We start from the raw sequence: 18485 nt of genomic DNA on the forward strand, positions 1-18485 counted from the left end.
ATAAACAATCGCATGAGGATCGATGCAACCGTTGACGATACGAATGTCATATTTGCCCATTTAAATGTTTCAACAAAAGTGATTTGAAATACCACATGCAATCAAAGCACACAGGCGAAAAACAATTTCAATGCAAAGTGTGTGACAAGAAGTTTGTTTTGAAAGGTTGTCTAAAGAGACATTTGATAATTCATGCTAAACCGCGCCCAATTCGATGCATCAAATGCTGTCGTCGATTTGCAAACGAAGGCGATAAGAATGCACATGAACAATACTGCAATCGACGCCACTATGAATGTTACATGTGCCAAGTTTCATTGCACCTATCTATGCAACTACGAGGTCACATGCGAAATCATCATACCGGTGACAAACCTTTTGCGTGCAAATGGTATGATTCCCGATTTTCACTACAAGGCAACGCTAATCTACACATGAAGGAAGTTCATCGTCAAAACAAATGAAGAACGGATAAATCCGATCAATGCGTTACATTCTACATTAATGGATTACAACAACAGCTATCCATCGTTTATTCAACTTCTTTTTATTTCAAAGTACTTTCTCCCTTCAATAAAATTAATTATCAGTTCCAAAACATTATTATCATCAACTGAATTGAATCAAAACTGTCATAAATTCAAATAAAATGCGTTGAATAATTCCATATAAAGTGATTTTCATTTCCATCTTTTGCAATTTTCATTTTTTGTTTCCATTGAAATACGTTGAAATAAAAGGAAAAAGTTTGAATTAAAGTTAATTAAAATCCCATTGTTTAATATTCATATGTATGCCAACTTCATTCTGGTACGTTAAACTACCAACACATACATTGCTATTGCTGCCATTGTCCTCGTTGCCAACTTCACAAATTGAACTTATGCATCCAGAGCACTGTGCAATAAAAGCATAGCAGACAGAAGGAGACGGCCATTGGACAGAGTGACACGTAATTGCACTCTATTTGTGCCCAAAAATATTGAATATTTCAAAGGTGAGTGTTAACCATTACTTTCGAGTGAGAATTAGACATTTCTAGAATAATTAAAAATCCAAACCAGTAAATTAACACAACATTTTCTTCATCTCGATTGCTCATTCTCAATTTTTGGAATAATAATAAATATTCTATTTTTTGCATTTTCATATTAATTCAGTAGAGGAGAGATTATCTCGATTTTCAATGCAGTTTGGTGTTTCTGGGAATTGTCTAGTTTTTTCCAGAACAATCTTGGTCACGGAAATTTTCCATGACGTCGCGGCCACGTTCTATAGCGTGCCGCTTGCTTGACATTTTCTCGGTCAATTTTTTGTCTTTATGGTGTTGCAACTGATATGTGTATGCATTAAATTATTAATGCACACATTTTGTTCACAACAAAACCATATTTATTCATTTTAAGTATATTTTTCGTGAAGTTCTTGATACTTTTTGTACACACATGAATATTGAAAAATGAATAAACGAAGTTCTTTGTATTGTTGTGCAATATCTGATTTTGTAACAGATTTTTCCATTTCAAAACTAATAAATTTATTATTTATAGAAAGATCACCATGGTGTTCAATTCAGATCCAGGTGAAGGTACCTCAGATGGTAGAGTTAAACGCAAGCGAAAACAAAAGCCAAGCGGCTCAAAGACCAAAATCAAAATTGAAAACGATGTCAAAGTTGAACCAAGAGATGACGCATATTTGGTTCAGTGCTCGCCACCACCATCGCCAATCGAAGCAAGTGGCAAAATTAAATCAGAGAGCGAGAGCGATGACGAACTGCATTTGAAAAGCGACCCTTATTATGTGAAAACAGAAATCAAGACCGAGGAAGAAGACGAATGTTCGAAGAAGAAATGTGATGCGCCACCAGGTGGAAACTCAAATAACAATGAAAGCGATGATCACGATGGTACGAATGGAGCCAGCTCAAGACAAAACCTAAATGGTAACGGAGAACAGCATCGAAGTAAGCCGAAAGCAACAAAGAAAAGAGGAACGAATAAAAATGACAACGCAAATGTCCGGATTGACCCAGCCGAAGCAAAAGATGAAAAGAAACACAAATGTAATTTATGCAGTTATGCTGCATCGTATAAATATATGCTCATGAGGCATATGCGAACTCACACAGGTGAAAAGCCTTTTGAATGCGAAATATGTGCAAAGTCTTTTACACAAATGTATCATTTGAATAGACACAAGAAAGTCCATGCCACCGAATTTCCATTTCATTGTCCAAAGTGTCGCCGAGGATTCAAACAAGAAGTTGAAAAGATCGAGCACGAAAATCAATGCCAACAACGTCAATACGAATGTATTGTATGCAACTACACCACTGATTTGTTGTCAAGTCTCAAGCAACACATGGCAATCCACAATGATGAGAGGCCATTCGAATGCCCAGTTTGTTTAAAAACATTTAAATTCACATTTGGGCTTTATCGTCATTTGCACACTCACACCGAAGAATTGCCCTTTTCCTGCTCAAAATGTGGACTCCGATCTACTATCGAAATCGATAAACAATCGCATGGGGATCGATGCAACCGTCGACGATACGAATGTCATATTTGCCCATTCAAATGTTTCAGCAAAAGTGATTTGAAATACCACATGCAATCAAAGCACACAGGCGAAAAACAATTTCAATGCAAAGTGTGTGACAAGAAGTTTGTTTTGAAAGGTTGTCTAAAGAGACATTTGATAACTCATACCGGTGAGAAACCATTCGCATGCGAATGGTGCAACGCACGGTTTTCTCAGATCTGTAGCGCAAATCGCCACATGAAGAATGTTCATCGTCAGTAGTAGATATAAACCAAAAATTATCTATAAAATGAAGCTTCATTATCCAGCAATCACCTGATTATACATGCTTTTTTCCTTCAATTCCAACACGCCTTATTCCGAAAGAGTCATTATCGAAATCTCATGCATTAAATCATTTTTTCGTTTTATTTGAGAACAAAAATATGTTGTTATAACTGAATGTGGATTTTGAAATAAATGAAGTGATTCGCAAACAAATTAGTCTAACTTTTATTGTTTTCTTTCGTTAAAAATACAATGCAAGATTAATAAGTATTAAGTAAGGTTTGTACCATTGCAATCTATCTGATCTATATTCTCCATTGCTAAAAATAGAATTTTCAAGGTCTAAATCATTGAGTCCAACCCTAACTCAGAACCTCAAACCTCTTTATCATTTTTGCGAGTTGTTCTGGCCTGACAAATTATTTAAAGGTGTTTTACATATTTTGGTGTATGAGAGATCCGGTGGTGACATTAAGATACTTCTGTATGGTTCCTCTTTCACAAAAGCTCTCAATCGTGGAATTCTCTTCAATGTATCATATTTTAATGGGCTTCAATTCAGTCCGCTCGAATAAAATAGCTTACAAGAAATTGGAGATATTCGCTTTATTACTTTTCCGCACACTTAGTGTTGGAAAGGTATTTTAAGGTTTCATTTGATGAACATTTCGGCGGACCTCATAAATTATTTGAGAATAATCTAATATTTTCGAATTTATTTTCAGTTTTTTTGTACAGTGTACACGTTGCAACCGATTTGAGATCGATCAACTACATCATTCTTAATTTATTTCTGTAAACACTCAGTATAATGATATGACAATTTTGCTGGCAATTCTGTATCACATTTTTTTGAATTACAAAGCTCCTTTTCATAGAGTAAAAAAAAAAACATTTTTTGGGTGTGTTTTTAGCGCTTGTTTGTTTGAATTTGATATATTAATTATTCTTGTTACTAAATTGATTGACGTCATAGATGTTTTCACGAATTTATTTCTAATATTAAATTTATCATACATTAAAAGATTTTAAACGAATTGTGTTTTGACATATGTTTTCAAAAGAATTAAGAAATACCAGAAAATATCAAAATTTAAAAGAAAACAACTCAAAAAATATTCTCTATATAAATCATTCGTTCCATATTGCTGCTTATCAGAAACTAACTGGAGTTCACTACTCAAAGTAATCCTTTAAAAGATACAATTTTTAAGTGAAAAAAAAATGTTGGCCGGAAAATATGCCATTTTCATATTCATCGTACTTTTTGTGTCTGATATAATTGAAGCAGCACCCAAAAGTGATAAAGGCAAAAGTGTTGCGAGTAGTTCAGGCGATAAAGTCTATGCCAGATTTAATGCATCAAACGTCCAAGGTACTGCAAATGTTGAATATCAAATTCGAAGCATACCTAGCACACGATTTCCAGAGGCATTATATTTGAGACAGACATTTCTTGCAGACGAAACAATATCTCAATATTGGCGTATGAATTTGATTCAAGTGATTTTCTCATATGAAGTAATAATAATAAAATTTGAAAAACTATATGTGATTAGGTCTCACTTTTACTGACGATGAAATTCAAAAATATAGACAGCATTGGCAATATCTTTTGAACCAGGGTATGTCGTTGGCCTGTTTTGATAACGAAGATAACATGGTGGGCTTGGCAATATTTTATATTGCAACGAAACAGGGTTCGAAGGGCAAAAGAGGAGTGGAAACGGTAAGAAAAATATTCAAAATCAATATAACTCATGAACAACATTCATTGATTATTTCAAGGACATTGACGACGAGCTGATGGGTTTTGATATTTTCAAACATCATCAAGTCAAGGAAATCTTGGCCAATGATGGTTTGGTCGTTTTACAAAATTATCGTCGTCGTGGCATTGCAATGCAGATTCTTTTGGCGGCAAAACATATTTGCGCAGAAAATAAATTAGAAGTGGCAGCTACCGTTATTACATCTAACAGCGTCAATAAAATGGCAACCGATTTCGGTTTCGAGACCAATGCATGTGAGAGGTAGAGAAACTAATCATTTTCTGTCGTGTATCTACTAATTGCTTGCATTTATTTTCAGATTTTCGGATGATGTTGCAATGTGTTTGAGATCAATCAAATTTAAACGCAATTAATACTGAAGAATCATTATAAACTTTGTCAAAACAGACATTGACGGTGTCAATTTGATGAAGCACAATAATTTATTTGAATTGTTTAATTTTTCTGTTTATATTTGAAATTAAAAAAAAAATTTGACGAACGTTTCTGCTCAGAACATGTGTTTTGTTTAAGTATATTTCATTTCCACGTGTAGTTAGTTACATTTGTCCATGGCTTTGTAAATATGGAGTGATATTATATTTGGATCATTTGATGCAGTAATGTTGGAACTCATACATGGGCACAGTCGGCAGGCTTACACTCTCCAGCAAGTCACTTTCGAGTATCTTATTGAAACCTATACCATTTTTTTGTGCATAATTTGTGCGAATTTGTGCATAAATGGCTGATTCAGCTTTATATTTTGTGGTGAATTTCGGTTTTGGATGCAATTCAACATTTTTCTATGGCCAAAAAATCGGAAAATTTTTTTGTGCCATTTTTTTGTGCATAATTTGTGCATGCCAAATATGCCTTCGGATCGGTCGTACACTGCAAAAAATGCATCAAAATCGATTCGGCGTCAATTTCCCCACAACAATTCACCACTTTTTTTTTAAATAATTGCAAAAATAAAAAAAATTCTTTACCATTTTTTTGTGCATAACAAATCCACATCGCACCGAATTTGTGCATGCAGGGGTACTTCACACAATGAGCGGAAAATCGATTCGGATTAAGTTTCTTGAAATTTCTTGAATCCGGATCGATTTTCGCTCATTCTGTGATTGTAGATAATATTAGTGAAGTGGACCACTGAGCTACCCCTGCATGCACAAATTCGGTGCGATGTGAATTTGTTATGACTTCGGATCCGGAAAGGTGAGTCTTTTACCTTTCTAACGACGTATAAATCATTGTGGTACCTTATAGATGGCCAGAAAAATGTCCGATCGATGAAAAACTCAAAAACGGCCTCCCAAAAATATTCGACCCCAGACCAAAACCACTTACGCAACAAATTTTTTGAAACTGAGAAATTAGTTTGCTCAGTTTTCAGTCTACTTTCGAAAAAAAGTAATTTCACACAATTCAAAAGAAACTACGGACAGACATACAAACACCTCAACCGGCCAATTTTGAGGTTTTTGGCCATTTTTGGCCAATTGACCATATCTCGGCCACTTTTCAACCGATCATGATGATCTTTTTTTTAACATTATTTACGCACTCTCTAGATTCCGAATATGGCAAAAAAAAAATCGAAAAAATCATTTCGGTGGTCAAAAATCGAAAAAAATGATTTTTCAGCGATTTTTTCAAAACCTGGCGGCCAAATTTTGAAATTTTTCAAATTTTTTTGCGGATTCTTGATTTGGTGCCCGAGCACTACTAAAATATGCAAAAACCCCTTTACAAAATATACATATTTCTTATGTATGTGGGTATTGCGTCACTTGAGGGACTACCGTCCCCCGTGATGAAATTTTTAAAATAATAAATTTTTCGAACGGATTAACCGATTTCGACGTTTGAGGTATCGTTCGGAAGCTTTAGAATCTGAATATCGATGTTTCAGCGGTCAATGACCTCATATAGTGTCATCTATGGCCATAGAACTGAATTTAAACCCTTTTCTTGAAAGGACCATATTTTGAAGACAGGTGGACCGATTTTCAAACTTTTATATTTTTTCTTGATCTATGGCCCAAGGGCTTTCCAACCATACATCAACCGGGGCCAACGGCCTTCTAGGTCTGGATTTCGTATATTACGTGTATATATAGCGAGTTCGACTTTTCAATACACTACTCAGTGGGCAAAATTTTTCAAAGTAGTGTAAAATCGCAAAAAATTTCGGTGTATTTGCCCAATTTTGGTGTATTCAAGCAAAATTTGAATTATTTAACGTATTTTTACCATTTTTTTGGTGTAAATTTCGGTGTATTAAATACACTGCGATATTTAGTGTAAAAGAAACCTTGAAATTAAATTTTACAGGAAAAATATACACGAAATTTAAGTAGCGCAGTGCGTCACTATCATCTAGTGTAAATTAAACACGCATGGTATAAATACTGTAAATACTTAAATTATTGCAATATTGCTTATCTTTCAATATTTTCATGATCTGAGGGCAAAAAAATTGCTTTTTTGAAGTAAAAATGAAAAATGAGAAAAAATTGCAAATTTTCAAAAAAAAGTATTTTTATTAAATCGGCATAATATCAAAGGCGCATAAATTTTAGAGGGGGTAGTTTCAAATTTCAGTCGAAGAACTACCTTTCGTTTTAATTTTTCGGGCATAGAAACGACAAAAAATCCAAAATATTGTAGTCTTACAGAGGAAAAATTATTAAATTTGTTGACAAGAAAAATATACTTTTAACTTCTATCGAAAACTTGAAAATTTTACACCGTTCGTGAAAAAAATATACCGAAATTTTTTGCAATGTATTTTGGACAATGATTTTGGTGTAAAGTATTCATCTGTGGTGTAATGGTATACTATACACTATCAGTGTAAAATATACACCATAAAAGTAGTGTAAAACTTCCATACAAAAGTGTCGACATAAAAGTGTAAACGATAGACTAAAAAAAACGGTGTAACGCGTTATTTTAACGCGTTCAAATGCCCACTGAGTAATGTGGTTTCGTCACTCGCGCGAACTGCCGTCCGCTGTGATAAAATGGCAACGGACGTTGGATTTGAGCTTAATACAAGCCAGAGGTAGAGAAATTCATCATTTTCTGTCATGTATTTTTTAATTTTTCGCAATTATTTTCAGCTTTTCGGATGATGTCACAATGGCTTTAAATTTTAGTAAAAATAGCACATCATTTTGTATAAATCTTCTACATACACAGAAAGAAAAAATGTGGCATTTTTAATTCAATTTTGGTAGATTTAATATAAAATCAACCAACAACGAATTAAATTTACCGTTTTTGACATCTCTGAGGCATATTTTGCAAAAGTGACTATTTGTTGAATAAGTTTTACCAACGCTTCATTACATTTACCAACTTTGCGAAACCACAGATGACGCTAGCGCATGAATTTGGTGAATGTAATGAAGCAATTGGTAAAACTTTTTCAACTGATAGTCACTTTTGAAAAATATGCCTCAGAGATGTCAAAAATGGTAAATTTATTTCGTTGTTGGTTGATTTTATATTAAATATACCAAAATTGAATTAAAAATACCAAAAATTTTCTCTCTGTGTACTGGTTGAAAGCCTAGATATCTTTTATTACTTGCTCAGAATTAAAGGTTTTTTCACATTCAAATTTCAATTTGTAAAAATAAATCTCTGTGTATTTGACTACAATTCGGCTTGTTTTAATTCTCCTTTCATTAGAATCCATGTTGATCCATTTTCGGATGTTTTCATTGCTTCCACCATATTTTTGGCACATTGACTCACTCTGAAATTGAAATAAAAATATTCCACTTTAATCGCTTTGAATGCCATCAAGTTAATGACGTAGACGTGCTCTCATTAATACGAAAGTCACTTCAATCTACAAGCAAAATAACATACGTTTGCATGCTATGAGAATTCAGAATTTCGGGAATTTCATTAGCCACATTTTTGCCGTAAAATGTTGATTCCATATTTGATAATAAAGTGGTATCAGTAAATCCAGGGCATATCAGAATGAACTTAATACCAAGTTCTGCAGCCAACTCTTTTTGGGCCAAAGATCTTGTAAATGCCACCACACCATGTTTGCTGGCACAATACACAGGAATAAATCGCACTGGTCTTAGTCCAGCTGCTGATGCTATGTTCATTATCGTGCCGCCGTGCCCACCTTTACTAACACCCATATAATCGATTGCAGTCAAAGTACTATTAATTACACCTGTCTGCATTTACAGCGCAACCAAATGGAAATGCAATTAATTAAAATTGGAATTATTTTAAATTAGCAAAAAATAAAACGTACCAAATTGATATCAATAGTATCTTTGGGTCTTCTTTCATCAATAATTCCCGCACAATTCACCAATACATCGACATAACCGAATGATTTAACCACTTCTTTGAATGCACATTCAATTTCGGACCTATTGCGAACGTCCACTTTGTAAAATAGAACGGTTTTATTTGGAAACAAAGATTTTAGTTCGGAAATCGCTCTACTCGGATCCATTACATCAAAAATGGCAATTTTCTGTGGTGGAAAAAATATTTTTCAGGTTTTCTATCATTTTTCGAATTGAAATTTAATTTGAAAAAAAGAGGCACATTTCTTTTACCTCAACTCCAATGGAAAAGAGCTCCTTAACGAATTCCAGACCAATCCCGCCTACACTCGCTCCTCCAACTACCACAAAACTTTGATTTTCAAACGACATTTTTCAAATTAGGCGAAAAGTACTGAAGAAGGTTAAAAAATAAGGAAAAAAAATGGCAAAAATGTCTACAATAATTGATTTAGCACCTTTTCTAGCACCAGTATACTATATAATTGAGTCGCAGAAAAATGAAAATGATTTGATCACACATCGAAATAACAAAGATAGATAACCATGAAAGATAACAGTGATTTTACTATATTCCAAGATGTTTTTTACTCAATAAATATCATTGAACACGCCATTGTTTTTGGCATATTAAAACCTAGATTAAAACAGTTGGGATCTGAAGTGTTAGATTATGTCGATAAGATAAGAGTTTATCAATCGAATTCATTCATTCATTGAATCGTACTTGTTGCGATTGGAAAGTCAGATTTCTATAAACACACGTAAGAGACAACCTAATCGCAAATTTCTTTAACTATTGTACAACATATCGATATTTATTTTTTATTCATTCCAAATCAATTGCCTAACCCTATTCCGTAAATTTGTCAAATCTTATTACTTCAGCGATATTGCTCTGTAATTTCGATTCATTTATAAAAATTTCTCAATTATTTATTAAATCATGTATAATGCACACGCCAAGAGATTCAAATGAATCACAACTGAATACGTGATTGTATGTCATGCAATCGCTTTGTGGCATTGAATTAGTCGCTTAGTGCGTCCAATACCACATTTTGCGGCTGCCCCATGTGACCCGTGCACTTATTATTGTTGTTCACTGCAAAAAAAGACTCTGTGTAATCAAATTGAGCGTATGAAAATATATGATTTGGTTTCATTCATCTGTAAAGGTTAAGGTCATAATAATAATAATACAAAAACATTAATTGTTGATGTCTATATTTACTTGAACATTTATTATCAATTTTGGTTTTGTTTCTCTTTCCGGGTGCCAAAAAACGTAGTTTTTTCATACCACCATTGATATATATATTTAAATTTCGCTAAATATATGTACAGTGTACATAACAATGTGTGATTGCATCAATTCTGCAAAGAATGTATTTAATTGAATTTAAATAGAGAGGGAGAGAGAGAACAATTACAACCCGTACACCATTAAAGCATTGAGAATGATAGCTGTCATTAAAATAAAGTGATTTGGCTCGGCGTCATGAATTGGAATGTTACGCTCGGTGATGGTGGTGCTGTGGGGGGTTTATTTGGCATTATAGTCGGTGAATGCTTCGATAACATCTTCGAAGACCAATTCAGCTGGTTTTTCGCTTTTAACATGACGCACCAAATTTTGACGGTCGTAATGGTCAACGATTGGCATTGTTTCAGTGTAGAATACATTAAAACGTTTTTTCAACGAATCGACGTTGTCGTCAGTTCGACCGGTGCCACGGCCCAAGCAACGATCTATGCAAACCGATTCGGGACATTCGAAGAACAATACAAATTGTAGATTCACTTTTGATTCCATCTGCTTTATCCAGCCGTCCAGATTGTCTTGGTTACGCGGAAAACCATCGATCAAAAACTTGTTCTTTGTTGCATCCGCCTGAAAATATTGAACTTATTAGTACTGCTATAGACCATCAAATACAAAAAAAAATCGGATTTCTGCGGAGTAAATTAAAAATGTTACGCGTTTTTCAACAAATACTTTGTTGTTCAATAAGAGTCTTCAGAGATAAAAGCCAATTTTCGGATCCGTGAATTAAAATTTTTTTTTTTTTTACTTTTTTCATGTAAAAAACATGATTTTTCGCCAGAAGCAACAAAAATCACGTTTTTTTGCTACGCAAACTTAACCATCAGATTACTCAACTGGCTATTTTTAACAGCGACGCTGTTCACTGCTACTCGACCTTGAACTTTTTCATACACTGAACTTTGACGCCACATTTTATCCACATGTTTTTTTTGGAGCAAACTATATCAATTTTTATGATTTAATAATTCCACTTTATGAGAAAATAACTGAATCGAATGCTGTTTCATCGTTGTAGTGATATAAATATTTGTGAACAGCGTAACATTCCATTTTTATTCGATTCCATCAATGAACTAACCTGAATTTGTTCGTTCATCGCACGTTCCAGTAGCGAACATGTGATAGCTACCGGTATAATTTGTCCTTCTGCAATGTATTTTTCAATAATCTGCGCCAATTCGGATCCGGGACGATTTCGTTCGGCTCGCAATAAATCGCCAGCTGATAAATGCACGTAATTATATTCTTTCACAATGTTTGCACATTGCGTTCCTTTGCCTGAACCTGCGATTTTGATGTAAGATCATGAATTTGTTTATTATTGTGCAAGCATAACAATTGTCAAGATGTCACAATCATCTCCAATGTGACGATTTTTTTCATAAACGCAACGTGACGTTTTATTCAAAAGCCAATTATAATTAATATTCAAATTATTATACAAACCTGGAGCGCCCAGTACAAAAATAATTTTTGGCTTTTCCAATGTTTCACCGCTCATTTTTCCGCGTATTTGTTGGCTTGACCACGAACTTTTCTTCAAATTATCAGCGTAACGAAATTTTTGTTGTCTTAATTGCTGACCAGCAAAATTTCGAACTGATGTGGATAGAATACGTTGCAGAACTGTGTTCATTAACACAAAATCATCAGCGCAAACGCCAACCAACCAATTGTGTGAAGAAAAATCGAAGAATGACACACAATTACAAGTGTGATATAGCGGTAATTTGATTTGATAAATAAAACCGTAATTATGTCAGCTAACCATTCACTGGATTAGATAAAATAAACACAATTGTATTTGTTCAAGTGACACACTGTATTGTTTTGTAGGCAGAGCAAGAAAAATGTGAGACATACACTTTTTTGTTTGGTAGAATTTTTTTTTTTTTTCAACTCAATAGTGACAGAGCGAACCGCTACGAATGTGTGCATATAGTCAACAGCTGTCATGTAACTTATAAGATGTATGTATGCGTGTGTATGTTGATTGTACGGCTGTCATTGGAAAACTTAACGAAAACAAAGTACTCCCCCTTTTTGTTGTACACTGAGCGTGTATTGGTTCAAAGAAATTTGGGGAAAAAACGTTTTTTTTTTGTTTGATTCTTTACAGACATTATTTCAATTAGACAAAAGTTGAAAAAAAATGTGAAAAAAATCTTCAACGAGAATGAATTCCACATCGGTCCTTTGGCGCCATCTTTTGAAAATATGAAGCACTACTCACCTAATGTATGCATTTCGTTAAGAGCCAATCAATTTGTATTGTTGTCAAAGCGTTCAATGTATTTAGCCTCGAGTGACATTTGGAAATGCAAATAAGCTGAGTCAATTCTATATTGTTACAATCATTTTTCCTATGTGAACTAAAATTAAAATTAAAATAATAATAAATAAATTCGAAAGCTCGACGGAAAATTGTGAATTTCACGCAAGTATTGAATGGTGTTGTGTGAGTTACCATGAAATTTCAATTGAATCTCAAAATAAACTAGGTTTCAATTTATAAAATTATCATATTTTCTCATTTCCCTTCCACAGACGCAGTTGTTTATCTCATTGTGATAAGTACGTTGTACTGAATGGCACATAAGTTGAGCTAAAATTTCGCATGTAAAATATACCAAACTCGAAAATTAGTCGTTATCCACCACACCATGAATTTACTAACGCAATGCTGTGTGTTATTGTTGTTGCCATTGGTGCTATGTGATCGATTACAAGATAAAATGTACACACCAATATCCGGATCGATATGTTTTCGTCGATTGAATGCGACCCATTCGACGGGTTGTGGTTCGACATTGGGTGGTTCCGTGGGTGTGTTACACTTAATCCAAAGTCCAGCTGACTTTGAGTTTGTTTGGAATAAACCGCCGGCACCACCATACACCTTGCTCATGGCACCGTGGCTCTTCAATCGTGAGAATATTTTGAATATCACCGGCCGTGCCAAAGGCAACATTGCCGGTATCGTACTAATTGAGAATGGCACCAATTTGGCAAGTTACAGTCACGAATTAAAGTGTCCAAATCCAAATAGCGGACTTAAAAATCAAACATGTGATGCAAAACAAGCATGGAATCCATTTGGCACTGGGTTATTGCATGAAAATTTCCCATTTCCAATTATTTATGTAAAAGAACAGAATTACATAAAAAATTTAACAGATTGTTATCACAAATTCAATACATATGATGTAGAAAATCAGCACAATCGTCGTTTGTGTAGCATTCAAATCAAGTCATTCATGTCGGCCGCTGTTAATTCGGCTGTTTGTACGAGACGCACACGGTATATAAATAATATGAATCCACAGCGATACTGTGATCCATTGCAAAGTAAAAATGTGTATGCCACATTGTTTGAACGACCCAAAGAGTTAAAATCGGAGAATTTGATTTTGGTCGGGGCACGAATTGATACCACATCAATGTTCGATGGGATTGGACTTGGTGCTATGGATTCATTGGTGCCGGCCGTTACACTAATGAGCACCGCACATACACTCAACAAACTGCTAGCCGATCACATTACCGGGAAAAATTATAATGTAGTATTCATGCTCTTCAATGGTGAAGCATATGATTATATTGGATCGCAGCGTTTTGTGTATGATTTGGTGAATAATGCATTCCCATCGTCATCGAATAACACGATTAAACTAAGCGACATCAAACTATTTATCGACATTGGGTCGTTGGACAGTCAAAATTCAACAACCATTTATCAATTCGATAAATTTGATTTGGCCGATAAATTTGCCAGCTTATTTGATGCGACAATTAAACAATATAGTTTTAATTTTGAAGTAAATCGTAAGATGACAACAAATCTACCGCCAACATCGGCTCAATCATTTTTACGTGACGACAATAAATTTCCAGCTGTGATTCTCTATTCGGACAATAATAAAAATCGATTTTATCATTCCATCTACGATGCGGAACAGAATATTGACTTTGTCTATCAGAATACATCGCGGGATTTTACGACGCTGATCGATTTGACGGAGAAAACCACAATGGTACCATCCATTCAATTGGCCGTACGTAATGTGTCCACATCGTTGGCACATTCGTTGTATGAACTAGTAACGGGAGCAAGTTATACAGAACATTTTGGAGCCAATCCATATTTAATCGATGAAATGCTGTACTGCTATTTGGTATCGGCAAAATGTCCATTGTTTCAAGCAACAATAAAAGATGCTAACATGACCATTCCACCAATACCACCGAATCGATATATAAGCGTACAAAATCCAGTGTCGTACGAGACAGTGGGTTGGACGTTGCGAGTGCTTGGATTTTTAACCGGTCGACCAGTACCATCGGCGACGAAAGACAATTGCACCGTTTTTCCATTGGTGTGGGTTTCCGGTTTTAATCATACCGGCGAATGTCTACGAACCACACACGATCTTTCAAATGCACTAAGTCCAGCCTTTTCAATCGAAGACTATGATTGGAAATCGGGACGGTATTCTACATGGACTGAATCAACATGGAGCGAAATAAATGTTCGCATTTTCTTAAAACCGGCTGTGTCACAAGAGGCATTCACATTAGCCATTGGATTTGGTGTGATGCTGATTTCATTTATTTTGGTATTTATTATCAACACCAAATCAGATGTATTATTTGGTGAAAGCACCTCGTCGATTAACGTTCTCACCCTACCATCACAGTGCTAAGACTTTTCTTTTTTATAAGAGACAATTGTCTATACTAATATTAGGAACTTTTTTTTCCAACACATTACGACACAACAGGGTGTCCATTTGACATTTTAATTCAATAGTCCGATTTAATTGTAACAAAAACATTTGCATTTTTTTTTTCATTTTGAATTTTTTTTTCTCACCAGAATTAACCAAAACAATTCTATTTCCATTCATATAGACATTTAAGTGTAATTAAGATTAATTGAAATAATAATAAAAAAAATACATTTTAATTGTACAAAAAAATTGTGTGGAAAATGTGCGGGTTTTCTTTATTTATTCGACAAATTTGGTGATTTTAACAGTAAAAAAAAATTGGGCGTAATATTAATGCGCTTAATACGATCTAAAAGATTTGTTTTTGACTCTACGTGACTATTAGGTAATGTATTATTCTCTAGCTTAAAAGGGGGCAGCATCAAACTTAAAATACTATTCCAATTTTCGATATCTTTTATTGAATTTTGCTATTTTTTCTTCTTTTTTTTTAATTTTAAAATATAAAAAAACCATACAGAGTGGAAATCGACAATTTTACGCGATGATCAAACACCTTTGCCAGCATTCGTTCCACCGTTGTACATTCCATTTGATGGGTCGTAGGTGTGCAACTTTTTTCGCCAGATTTTTACCAAACCATCGAATGCACGGCGACTGTACTTTATGTTCTTTTGTGGTGTCCATGGATGTTCGGGCGTTCGCTTTTCTCTGTCATGAATAAAAACAACAATTATTAGAAACATTTCGTTGACACGTCTCTTTAATAGACGCTCTTCTCATTAACATGATATATTGGATTTTTTTAATCAATTTAAGGAATTTTCAGTGCAATTATTTATTTTGAGACAAATTCGCAAAATTACAACAAATTTAGTTCTTTGTTTTTGTCACTTTTTTCACGGTAATCTTCTTTTTTTATTTCATGGTGAGATTTTTTTTGGAAATATTCATATTTCTAATTGTGAAATTTAGTGGCATTATTTTTGAAATAGAAAAAAATTTAACAAAAAATTTTATTCCTAAAAAATGCGTATTTCCAAATTCTAATCTCACGCACGTCGTGACAACATTTTTTGTTGTTTAAAATTTTCTGATGCATTTTGAAAATTATTTCATATAGAATTAAGACCATTTTAGACAAGTTGAATATTTTTTTAATTAGTTGAAGAATTCAAAGGTCATTGGTTTCCAATCATGTGACTGATGAGAGATATCAAAAGGAAAAATTTGTAATTTTGAGAATTTATTTGTTTGAGATAAAAATTGAGACAAACTGAAGAAAAATATTTTTTCTTCGACATGAAAAAATTACTGCGATGCTGGTTATTAATTATTCGTTGAGAATAAAAATTATTTAACAGATCTTTGTTACAAAAATTAGATTTTTGCTGCATTTTCTATAAGCAGTTTTTAAAATGTTTGAAATCAGCTTCGATTTCAGTTACGCATGATATGGGTATATACGTAAAATTAATTGAATTGAAATTTGGATTTCCTTCAAGGAAATTGAGTCATTGACAAATGATAATTTCAATTTAAACTGTGACTGAATTTTTTTTACATTGTATAGGTAAATTTCTTTATATCATCGCAATATTTTAGTTTAAAAATATTCCTGAAAATCGTGTGAAAATTGTGTGTGTCACCATTGGTTTCAAGCAAAAACGTTGCCCTAGTAAAATTCCAAAAAAACAGACTTTTTATTAAAAAAAATGCAATTGAATTTAATTTCCCGATTAGTCCATGAAACTACTAATAATCTGTGAGAAATACCCTGATTTTACCATGAGAAATGATAAAAATAGCGTAATTTTGGGAATTTGTTTGTTTGTAAAAAAAAGTGAATAATAAAAAGTCAATGGTAGGCGCACAGGGTGAAATACATTTAAATAGAAAATATTCCCCAAAAAATTAAAATTCGATTTTTAAACGAATTAAAGGTGTTGTAGTGAATTTTAAAGACCTCCATGGTCGTGTATAATTTAATTTCCAGTAAAAACTTTCCTTGCGAATTCAAAATAGGAAATAAAATCTTGGTCAAATAAAAAGTGCAATGCTTACTTTGGTACTTGTTTGGAATACACATCGTATCCGATGGTATTTTTTCCATAATCAATTTGTTTCTGTCGGCGATCCAGTATCGATTCATCGGTTTCATATTCTCGTGTCCGTTTTTCATTCGAATCGGTCGATGATTGTGGCGATAGATCACGTTCGCGAACGTTGCTATCATCCGATGTAGGTGAGCCAGTCGGTCGCTTTGAATTGGATGACTTCATTGCTGATGTGGGTGACAAACAGCGTTTAAAGGATGTTTTAATTTTTTCCTCTTTCACCAAACGTTCAAATTTCGCCTCATTCGATGCTTCCAAAAATGTGACCAAAATTTCCCGATCGGCACTGGTCGAATGCTCACCGCCGCTTGTATCTTTTGATGGTGAAAACGAGTCATCGGCCGTATTAACACCGCCGTCGTCGCCACACAATGTTTCGGCTACCTTACGATTCTACTCAACGGAATAAATAAACAAACAATCAATTATGACTTTATTCCCATCATGTCTAAATAATTTGCATCAAAATTACGTTTGACGTTGAAAATTTGCACATTAGATTATTGATTGAACGGAATCAATGATAAAAAAATCCAAGCGAAAAAAAAAACGATAGAGAGAAGCGGTTTTTTAGCGACGGTACTTACTGTCATTTTTTCGTCGGCTCCTTCACACTCTTCGTACCACGATTTCTCGGCAAGGCTGCACACTGACTGTTCGAGTTCGCCTTCTTCAAGCGTTGTATTCATGAGTTTTGCCATTGTGTGTAATTTGCATACAATTACACTCTTCTCAATTGATTGTGGTATGGTTTTTTGGTGTCTGTAGGTGATTGTTGTCGTTGTTTCGTTTGCACTCGTCCTATCAAATGTGTAGATGTGTCTCGTTTTCGCCTATGTGCAACACAGTTCGTCCAATCTACGGTAACCGTACTTTTTTCTCACGATACAAACACACTTTCATCAGATTTTTTTTAGAAATAAAATCTTTGTCGTATTTTTACAAACAATTAAAATACGTTTCCTACATAAATTTAAGCGAAACAAACATTAAATATTAAACGTTTAATGCCGAACAAAGAGACGATCATAATAACACAGCAGTTTTGCACAACATTTATTTTGATTTAAACAATGTGACAGCTGTTTGGCGCGAAATCACACACATATAGAACTCAACTCGTTTGGTGTGAGGTGAAAAGAGGTGACTATGGTGTGGTGAGCTAAAGGCGAGTTTACACCATTTGATCGCGTTGCAAATTGATTGCTTTAATTCATTTAAAACGAGTAAAAGTAAAATTGAATTAGTTTTTGGTAAAAAAAAAAAACACTTTTCAATCGCAAAATATTCTTTTAACTCAGAATTTTGACTCAAAAATGTAAACTAAATTGAAACTTTCATTCCAATGACCAGTATTCCACAAGATACTCGGCAACTCCATT

General features: G+C 34.0%; 6 protein-coding genes across 7 annotated transcripts; 3 read left to right on the forward strand and 3 right to left on the reverse strand.

Moving 5' to 3' along the window:
• Positions 1–1560: 1560 nt before the first annotated feature.
• Positions 1561–3613, forward strand: LOC116347207 (zinc finger protein 227-like). Its single transcript, XM_031777724.1, has 2 exons — positions 1561–2716; positions 3540–3613. Exons 1-2 carry the CDS (start codon positions 1561–1563, stop codon positions 3611–3613), a joined length of 1230 nt encoding a protein of 409 aa, XP_031633584.1.
• A 336-nt stretch (positions 3614–3949) lies between these two features.
• On the forward strand, positions 3950–5100 carry LOC116347208. Its single transcript, XM_031777725.1, has 4 exons — positions 3950–4300; positions 4374–4543; positions 4603–4847; positions 4906–5100. Exons 1-4 carry the CDS (start codon positions 4039–4041, stop codon positions 4958–4960), a joined length of 732 nt encoding a protein of 243 aa, XP_031633585.1. The 5' UTR covers positions 3950–4038; the 3' UTR covers positions 4961–5100.
• A 3045-nt stretch (positions 5101–8145) lies between these two features.
• On the reverse strand, positions 8146–9481 carry LOC116347204 (alcohol dehydrogenase 1-like). Of its 2 annotated transcripts, XM_031777720.1 has the most exons (5): positions 9385–9481; positions 9200–9320; positions 8887–9114; positions 8478–8806; positions 8146–8361 (listed from the first exon to the last, which is right to left on the reverse strand). In XM_031777720.1, the coding sequence occupies exons 2-5, from the start codon at positions 9296–9298 to the stop codon at positions 8259–8261; spliced, it is 759 nt and encodes a 252-aa protein (XP_031633580.1). In that variant the 5' UTR covers positions 9299–9320; positions 9385–9481; the 3' UTR covers positions 8146–8258. The 2 variants fall into 2 exon arrangements, with proteins under 2 accessions (XP_031633580.1, XP_031633579.1); XM_031777719.1 differs by having other exon boundaries at positions 9200–9430.
• Positions 9482–10136: 655 nt separating this feature from the next.
• On the reverse strand, positions 10137–12164 carry LOC116347205 (UMP-CMP kinase 2). Its single transcript, XM_031777721.1, has 3 exons — positions 11703–12164; positions 11335–11540; positions 10137–10820 (listed from the first exon to the last, which is right to left on the reverse strand). Exons 1-3 carry the CDS (start codon positions 11890–11892, stop codon positions 10473–10475), a joined length of 744 nt encoding a protein of 247 aa, XP_031633581.1. The 5' UTR covers positions 11893–12164; the 3' UTR covers positions 10137–10472.
• A 406-nt stretch (positions 12165–12570) lies between these two features.
• LOC116347203 (nicastrin) lies at positions 12571–15165 on the forward strand. The gene is made up of 2 exons (XM_031777718.1): positions 12571–12714; positions 12804–15165. Exon 2 carries the CDS (start codon positions 12920–12922, stop codon positions 14957–14959), a length of 2040 nt encoding a protein of 679 aa, XP_031633578.1. The 5' UTR covers positions 12571–12714; positions 12804–12919; the 3' UTR covers positions 14960–15165.
• Positions 15166–15235: 70 nt separating this feature from the next.
• Positions 15236–18173, reverse strand: LOC116347206 (histone RNA hairpin-binding protein-like). Its single transcript, XM_031777722.1, has 3 exons — positions 17691–18173; positions 17051–17496; positions 15236–15697 (listed from the first exon to the last, which is right to left on the reverse strand). The coding sequence occupies exons 1-3, from the start codon at positions 17802–17804 to the stop codon at positions 15535–15537; spliced, it is 723 nt and encodes a 240-aa protein (XP_031633582.1). The 5' UTR covers positions 17805–18173; the 3' UTR covers positions 15236–15534.
• Positions 18174–18485: the final 312 nt, after the last annotated feature.

Source organism: Contarinia nasturtii, unplaced genomic scaffold (assembly GCF_009176525.2).
Source record: "Contarinia nasturtii isolate CC-2019 unplaced genomic scaffold, AAFC_CNas_1.1 Cnas_scaffold_1739, whole genome shotgun sequence".
Lineage (NCBI taxonomy): Eukaryota > Metazoa > Arthropoda > Insecta > Diptera > Cecidomyiidae > Contarinia > Contarinia nasturtii.